The 8,767-nt window shown below is 37.1% G+C and overlaps 1 protein-coding gene across 4 annotated transcripts; it reads left to right on the forward strand.

Moving 5' to 3' along the window:
- Positions 1–895: 895 nt before the first annotated feature.
- LOC135594837 (probable apyrase 7) lies at positions 896–8,144 on the forward strand. 4 transcript variants are annotated; one of them, XR_010480225.1, is made up of 5 exons: positions 896–1,274; positions 2,777–4,774; positions 5,603–5,905; positions 6,605–6,768; positions 6,849–7,201. XR_010480225.1 is itself a non-coding variant. In XM_065085438.1 (4 exons), exons 2-3 carry the CDS (start codon positions 2,935–2,937, stop codon positions 5,896–5,898), a joined length of 2,136 nt encoding a protein of 711 aa, XP_064941510.1. In that variant the 5' UTR covers positions 897–1,274; positions 2,777–2,934; the 3' UTR covers positions 5,899–5,922; positions 6,849–7,201. The 4 variants fall into 4 exon arrangements, 1 of the variants encoding a protein (XP_064941510.1); XR_010480228.1 differs by lacking the exons at positions 6,605–6,768; positions 6,849–7,201 and adding exons at positions 7,301–7,379; positions 7,520–8,144 and having other exon boundaries at positions 897–1,274; positions 5,603–5,922; XR_010480222.1 differs by having other exon boundaries at positions 897–1,274; positions 5,603–5,922; positions 6,849–7,174.
- Positions 8,145–8,767: the final 623 nt, after the last annotated feature.

Here is an 8,767-nt window from a genome sequence, read left to right on the forward strand (position 1 = left end):
ATATTATAGTCAGCTTATATGGCATGTTGACTTATAATAAATCATTAATATAATATCATATGTAATATAAGTTTAAAAAAAAATTGAAGTCTGTCGAGAAATAGGAAGCGATAGAGGTCATAGTGGTGAACAAAAATGGAGAGACCGAAGGCGAAGGTGAGGGAGAACTTGACCACTATGTTATATGCGCAGCAAGTGGGGACGCAAGAAAGGACAAAGTGGAAGGTGATGGGGATGAAGACACTCAGAAGGAGGAAGAGGGATCAGGAGATCACTACATGCCTAGCATCGGAATAATCGATACACATCCACCTAAGGTAAGATCAAAAGCTCCTGAATTTATCGTCAGCACGGGAGAGATGGCATGCATACGATGCGCTTCTAGACAACTGTGGCTTAGTGTTGATGCTAATGATCGTTTCTACGATGACGCCTTTTCGATGGTGATTTTAAGTTTTTTTAAAAACTTAAAATTATATATATCATTATATTAATAATTTATTATGAATCAATATATCTTAGACTCAAGTCTATTAACTCAGAGTTGATAGGATAAACTTATATAATATATTTTTAAAATATATAAAAAAATTTTAGATATAAATAAATTATAATAACTCAGGGTCAAAATCATAAGAATTAAAATAGACCTTCATATTTTTTTTTACTTAAATTATCTATATTATTATATTAATAAAAATATTTATATACTATAATTTTAAAAATATAAATGATTATTTTAGTTACAAATAAACAGTATAAGTTAAGTGAAAAATCACATGGCACTTAATCCATTTTGCTCCGTCGGATCCATTGTTTCAAGTTTGGATCCGCTAGCTAGAGCCGTTATCGTCTTCACGGCTTTGCACGCGGTTCGAGTACAGTTACTAATCTGTTGGCTCGATCCATTGTAAGAAACAAAAAAGGAATACGTAATTAGGTACAGCGTTCTCTCCAAAGCCCTCCTCCCCTCTTCACAAAACTCCTCGATTCGGAGGGGGATCGCCGCCACGCCACGCCGCCACCCTGCTCTCTGTCTCCTCCGATCCGCGGATCACCGCCACCGTACCTGGATTCTCCGTCTCCTCTGATTTTGACGATTGCCCGTTCCAATCGTACAGATCCCGGGCGTAGCTCCGCCCTCTCTCCCCGATCTTCACCCTCTCCTCCCACCGCACCTCATTCCTTGATCTCCACGTCTCTGCTGGGTTCCTCCGCCACCGCCACCGATCTCCAGGGCTCCCTGGGGATCCATTCAAAGATAGATCGCCGAGGTACTGTATCTTTTTATGCTAGATTTGTAGCTGGAGACCTTGAATTCCTCCTTATCTGCTCGATAGTCTGTGTATTTACTCTAGTTTCCTCGCACTTTGCGAGGGCCGGGGATGATTTGTATTCGTAATTTGAGATGTGTGAAATCAGAATATTCGAGAACTTATAGAATGCAGTTTAATATTTTTCCTTCATCTTTGACAAAATATATAACTTTCTGAAAATTCATATGAAATTAAAAATGGAAAAAACCAAATAGGCATAGAAGGTTACAACGAAAAAACAAAATGATTCATTAAAAATGATTGTTGTATAACTACTATAATCATATTATTAAGTATTAATGCAGTGAAGTATTAATACATAAATTTTATATGAATTGAAAAAAAATCACCTCTATTTTTTAAGATAGCTATTTACCCATTTCAACTTCAATGTTTCTTTAATCACTTTGTGGGTGAAGTGTGAGGTGTTGAGGTACTATAATAATAATTAAATAAAATAATTCTGTGATGGGGATGCCCATAGAACTTGACATTATTCTCATATCCTATGACCCCTTCCTTCATTTTTATGACATCCAACTTCCTAAGAGATCAAGGATTAGTTTTTATCTCTGTTTTCTACATCAACATGCTTTCTTCTTTGTTTTACTGGTGGTAGAGAATAAACATTACAACAATGGTGGAAGATGATAGATTTGATGATTACAAGGATTACTGAACACATCAATCAATTTCAGCATCTCCTCTGATACATAGTTTTTTTTTTTAATTCTTCTTTTCATTTTGTCATCCCTCTTCATCATCTTCTGCTTCTTAGTTAAGGAAAACCAGAATTGTAGACAAAGCTGATAATTTGCTGGCTAGATTGACCATAATCTGCAATTTTATGCTATCACCCAGTTCTTTTTAAGTAGGTAAATGCCTTCTATGATGAATTGCATGCTCCGTATCCCTTCTAATACATCTATACTCTGTCGAAGTTCTATAAACATTTGCTTGCAATAATGATGGGAAGCTTTTTCTGGTGTCGTAAGGATATTTTTGTCAGATCTTAGTGAAATGAGCTTGTTCTTTTCATCCTGGAAATAATTTATGATGTCTATTTGTCATTAAAAATAAACTTTCATATCTCTGCTTTGATATTTTAAAAAAAGATATTAGTTTATATGTCATTGCTTCTTGCTATTACTACCTATTATTTTCAGAAATTTTATCCAAAATTCTATTGTCAGTAGTTAAAGATGGCATCTGGGTGCAAAGACTAATGTCCACAACATCTGAGAAGAAAGAACTAATATCCACTGTGCATTATCATTTTGAAGTTTGGTCAACACTTTTGTTGGTTGGCATTACAAGTAGTGACAATCTTGTGAAAGTTTCACAGTTTGCAGATTCAGCATAATGCTTATAGCTGCATGGCCTATGATCTGATGCTTGCTGTTTATCTTTGTATTATTGATCAATCCAGTCATTGTAGTTGATAACAAATATATTTTCAGGTACAAAGTTGTATATCACAAAGTTGCGGATTGATTCCTCATATTTATTTGGTGTTGGCGACAAACCAGAGGCAAATGATATTTAGTGACACTGCAGTACTTCATCCACTGTCTGCTAAAACAAGTTCTATTATATCACCCCTGAAAGGGAAGACAGCATGCGGCTTTCCTTGTCTCTGCAAGATCTAAAATCATTCTCTAAATTAAATTCAGGAGGGGTGGATGACCTTGTAAATGATAGGAGTTATGGACGTGCAAAACCTCTTCGTTCTCTTCAAAGGGAAGGTGCTGCATCAAGCTTTTCGAAGGAGAAATCCTCTCCGTCAACACCAACCAAACGGAAGATATGGGTACGAGCAACAATATTTGTCATTACAGTTCTATTATTGTTCTCATTGATCTTACTATTCTCAAGATTCTTTCGTACTTATTGGTCACGTGAGGCATCTGAGTATACCGTTGTACTCGATTGTGGTAGTACTGGGACACGGGTTTATGTGTACAAGTGGGCTGTTGATCAAACTGAAGGCACTAGAAATTTTCCTATTGCATTAAGGTCTTTACCTGAAGGTCCTCAGAGAACTCCTGCAACACAAAGTGGTCGTGCATATCATCGTATGGAAACGGAGCCTGGTTTTCATAAACTTGTTCATAACGAATCTGGTTTAAGGGCTGCTTTGCAGCCACTGCTTCAGTGGGCTGAGACGCAAATACCAAAACATGCTCACAAAGGTACATCTCTGTTTCTGTATGCTACAGCAGGAGTTCGAAGGTTACCCAGTTCTGATTCAGAGTGGCTGCTGGAGAAGGCATGGACCATTCTGAAGAATTCATCATTTTTATGCAGGAGAGACTGGGTTAATATTATATCTGGCATGGAGGAAGCCTATTATGGGTGGATAGCTCTTAACTATCGTATGGGTTTCCTGGGTTCTTTACCAGTTGGAAAAACATATGGTTCACTTGATCTGGGTGGTTCATCATTGCAAGTTACTTTTGAAACAGAAACGCCCACACAAGATGACACAGGCATAGAATTGAGAATTGCATCTGCTAGTCACCATCTTAGTGCTTATTCTTTATCAGGATATGGATTGAACGATGCATTTGACAAATCTGTGGCTCATCTTTTCAGAAAGATCGTGGGTACGACAGATAATATTAATAATGACAAGTTACAGCTTAAACATCCTTGCTTAAATACTGGCTATAAGGAGGAGTATGCATGTTCTCGCTGTACTTCAGCTAGCTTAGAAGGAAGTCCTTTGATTGGAGGGAAAACCATGACCAAAGGTCTGACTGGAACAACTGTTGAACTGCTTGGTGCTCCTGAATGGGATCAATGCAGTGCACTTGCAAAATTAACAGTTAATCTGTCTGCATGGTCTAACCTTAGTTCTGGAGTTGACTGTGAACTTAAACCTTGTGCTCTCAGTGATGGTTTGCCTCATCCACATGGGAAATTCTATGCCATGTCAGGTTTCTATGTGGTTTTTCGGTTTTTTAATTTGTCTTCTGAGGCTTCTCTTGAAGATGTGCTAAAAAGGGGTCAGGATTTTTGTGGAAAAACATGGGAAGTTGCAAAGAATAGTGTTGCTCCACAACCTTTCATAGAACAATATTGCTTTAGAGCCCCTTATGTTGCATCCCTTTTGAGGGATGGGTTGCACATTAAGGATAGCGAGGTTATAATTGGTTCTGGTAGTATTACTTGGACCTTGGGGGTAGCCTTATTGGAGGCTGGACAAACATTGTCCAACAGAGTTCCACCACAGGGTTATAATATAGTACATGCGGACATACATCCGGCTATTCCTCTATTATTGCTTTTGATGTCAGTTGTATTACTTTGTTGTGCACTATCATGTGCAAGCAACTGGATTCCAAGATTTTCCCGAAGATCATACCTCCCACTTTTCAGGCATAACAGTGTCACAAACTCTGTTCTTAATATCCCTTCCCCTTTCAAATTCCAGCGGTGGAGTCCTATTATTTCAGGTAAGCTTCTCCATCGATGATAGTTTTGGTTCTCATATGCTTTAATCTTCTCTTTATGAGCCAAGAAAAAGCCTTTTTTTCATCCGTCTCCAGAATAGTTCCCTTTAGCTGTTACATAATCCAGAAATGATGCTTGTTAGCATTTCTTGGCTACATTTGTCACATAGTTTTCCTTATTTGCCACATTTTAGAATAGAAAAACACTGCTGCTCTTCTTTTGATTATGGTGGCTGGGTGATGAAATATTTCAGAGTAAAGGATAATAGTGCTGTAAATATTCTGTGACTGACAGTTGATATTGGTTGGTGTTTTAGTTAAAGTTCATGGTTCTATTTTGACGTCCTCTTCCTTTTCTGTAAAGAACCTAATTTCATGCTTTCTGAATGAACTTCTGTTGACATTAAAGTCATTCCAATAAGCTATTTGAATTTCTGTGATATTTGCCTCTATCAGCTCCTGCATGATTGATAAGCAGTATAATTATAGATTGTCAAGCTGTATGATGATTCCACTAACATCTTTCTACTCGTAGAAATTTCTGAAGTCCAGGAAAATGCCATGAATTCTGCAGGTGTACCATTTCAATTGTTTTTAAGCCAGTGGATTCATGAGCTTGATCAATTGATGTTTACTAATTCTGCTGTAATGATGGAAATTTATTAAAGTATTGGAAGCCAATTGCTTTCAAAATTATCAGCTTTTTTTTGTTACGTAACTAGATTAATCGAATGAAGATTTTATTGGCATGTTGCTATTGTTCATTGACCAAAAAAAACCAAAAACAGCATATGATCCTTGTCAATTTGTTTTTTTCTTTTAATATATTAGGTGATGGAAGGATAAAGACACCACTCAGTCCTACAATTGGTGGTTCTGGGCAGCACCCATTTAGCATGCGACATGATTTGGGAGGCAGCAGCATACAGCTTAGTGAATCTTCTGTGCATCCCTTGGTTGTTTCTCATAGTTCTTCATCTGGTAGTTTAGGCCAAATGCAGTTTGGCAATGGTGCGGGAACCTTCTGGCCACCTCACCGGGGTCAGGCAACACTTTCGAGCCGGAAATCTCAGTCAAGAGAAGATCTCGACTCTTCATTGGCAGAAGCTCACATGGTGAAGATTTGACCTAGAGGTTGCACTGCAGACCTGGTACAAGCTCTTAATTCTTTTTATTATATTTTCCATTATCTGGAGCAACTTCAGTAAAAAAGTTTAAACTAAAAATAACAAGGAGTCAGAGAAGTCAACTTGTAGTTCACTTCCAAATTCTCATAATCCTGGAAGACTCTGCCTACTGATTGCTGTAGCTTTGTGTGTTATGTGGTTCTTCTTTACCAGGTGTTCAAATGTAACAGATCAAAATATCTGATGATATATCAACTTGCAACATTCTCCACGGCAGTCACACTTTATTTCTAACTTGATGGATCTCCACCTTTGGCCATATTTATATAACAATAATGAAGTATTTTCCTTCGGTTTTCATAAATGATAATATGAATTTAAATGGTCTCATCCAACTATCACCATTACAGTAAACGTTGTTTGATGCACACCAATGATACAGTCGTCATTCATCTGGAATGACAAGCATGAGGTGGGGGTTTGTTTGGTTTTGTTGTTCACCTTCGCTGAATGTAAGCGGTTGTGTATATCTTTCTTTTTGTAGGAAAAAATGTAATATTGATTATAACTGAGAATAAGCAAAATTACAGAGATATTCATACTGTAGAAACTTGCATAGTTGCTAGATGTTTTTGCAAATATAGTTGGACAAAGTCAATTTAGTTGAAACTACTAAAGGGTCTCTCATGTTTTTTTGGTGGTTCAGGTTGGATGAGATTCACAAACCACAAATATTTATGATGTGGTGTGTGACAGTCTGACTCACAACTCTTGGTGCATCAGTTAGTGACTTTCAGAATCTATATGATAATACGAAGTTTAATTAAGTTGCTGAACATTGCTCTGTTTGTCAACTGCCAATTTTTCCTGGTAACTCTATGAGTTGACTATTTCTGCTTGAACTGCATCTTGGACAATGGAGAACTAATTTGATGTTTCTGATTTAATAGGCAAACAGAAGTAGACGAGGTTTTGGCTAGCAACTAATGGAAAGAACTTTATCACACTGCCGGCAAGATGAATTAAGATTGCCCTACTCTCATTTCATTTCCTGTTGCAACCATGTGAAGCCCCATTGGCTTAGCAGTTAAACTAGTGATACTGGATACTATGTGTCCAAGGAATCTGTTATATAGATCATTCTAATCATTAAAGGAATTCCATGATTTCTTTAAATCTACCTTCGTTTCAAGCACGCCATAGTCTACAATTATTTGTTGATCTCAAATATACTATATAAAAAGATGGTGCCAGTATGCCTTCAGTTCTTGGGAAACTATTTTTGGTTGTGCTCTTTTCATTCTAGGTTAGATCTATTTGCAATTCTGAAACTTCTGTTGTTGCAGTTGATTGTTCCACTTGACCTGTTCAATCATATTTCAAGAATTCATTTCATTTGTAGTTGAACTCTCATGTTTGGAACGACAAGCTTTGATGAATTCCATTTGGGAGGCTTTTCTTCAATGAGAGCAATTAACTTTGTAGGTGATCTCCCAATATTTATTTCTGTTTGCAATAGTTATTTACAAGCATTTCAATTGAGAGCAATTAAATCTTCTCATTGTATTTAATAACTTTCAGATCTTTCCTGTGACATCATATAATAATAATTATTTTCTAGGAAAGATGCTCCAAATTGAACCGTACCATGGACCACAGCCTCAGCTTTCTTCTTCTCCATTCCTCCTTGAGTTTGTTTGACAGATCATGTTCTACCAAACTACATGTATAGATGGCAGTGGACACCAGCACAGTGTCCAAAGGATCCTCTCAAGGAGTGTGACAGGCCACCATCAACACACACACAAAGCTGGATCTTTCTATGCTGGACTTGGAAACCAACTTGTCCAAGACTGATGACAAGTTATTGATTAGATTAATCGATTGATTGAATGCTGTTATCTTTTGCATGCTCAGAGCTATTGGCCTTTCAGTTCTTCCAATTGAAGATTTCCTAGACTCACCATCAACCTTGCTGAGAGACCACAAAGGTATTATCTCTTCCAATGCTAGCTTGTGTCATATGCCACAAATTTTGGTTTCTTTCACACTAATCTGCTGATAGTTTGATGTCCTGAAACACTGGTTTAGGATTTGCACTGGCCATTTATAATATATAGCTCACTGTTAACAGGGCCAGTTACTATTTGATGAAGAGAATAGCAAAAAGTGTAGAGATTAAGAATGTTTATAACCAACAAGTATTATGGTTGTGATTCAATCAATGACACAAACATTTTAAATCAGCCATGCATTGCAGACCTGCAACAGGTCAAAATCTTAAATGATGTGCTCTTCCTTGTGGGGATCATTACAAGTTTCTCTTAAGACAAAGAGAAGTTTATATAAAGCGAACCTGTCATTGTCACCTTGAATCAAGACTGGGACTTTGATAGGCACAGATGACCAGACAATTCATGAAATGACCTCTTGGTTTGTAGAAGAACACAAGAAGTTTCAGGACTCTTATAAGTAAGAAATGTCTTTCTTCTTGCAAGAAGAGCATAGTAATATATGAAATGAGTGGATCATCCTAATCCATTAAATTCTGAAGTCCCTGTTGTGTTTCTTTATGATAGAGACATATTTCTTCCCTTGCTGAAATAGTGAATGGTCACAGTCAATGCCATGATAGATGAGTTCTAACCACCCCAGGACCATGGTCAGAGACAACTGAGTGAAAGGCTGCAAATATTGACATGGAACTGTTCCTGTGAGCAAAACTGATGTGGATCCTCAACAAACCAATTCTTACAGTAACAGGTTATTAAAACTGAATTCTCTGATCTTGAATAAAAACATAGGAAAAGAATTAAAGAATTAGCGCATAAACAATCACAAAAACTGAGGTTTTATGATTCTAACAAAT

This window comes from Musa acuminata, chromosome BXJ1-1 (assembly GCF_036884655.1).
Source record: "Musa acuminata AAA Group cultivar baxijiao chromosome BXJ1-1, Cavendish_Baxijiao_AAA, whole genome shotgun sequence".
Classification (NCBI taxonomy): Eukaryota; Viridiplantae; Streptophyta; class Magnoliopsida; order Zingiberales; family Musaceae; genus Musa; species Musa acuminata.

Bases quoted from the DNA above. Each gene is read 5' to 3' on its own strand.
- LOC135594837 (XM_065085438.1), top strand. From the start codon at position 2,935: ATGCGGCTTTCCTTGTCTCTGCAAGATCTAAAATCATTCTCTAAATTA. The intron at 4,775-5,602 runs GTAAGCTTCTCC...TTAATATATTAG, and splicing joins GTGGAGTCCTATTATTTCAG to GTGATGGAAGGATAAAGACA.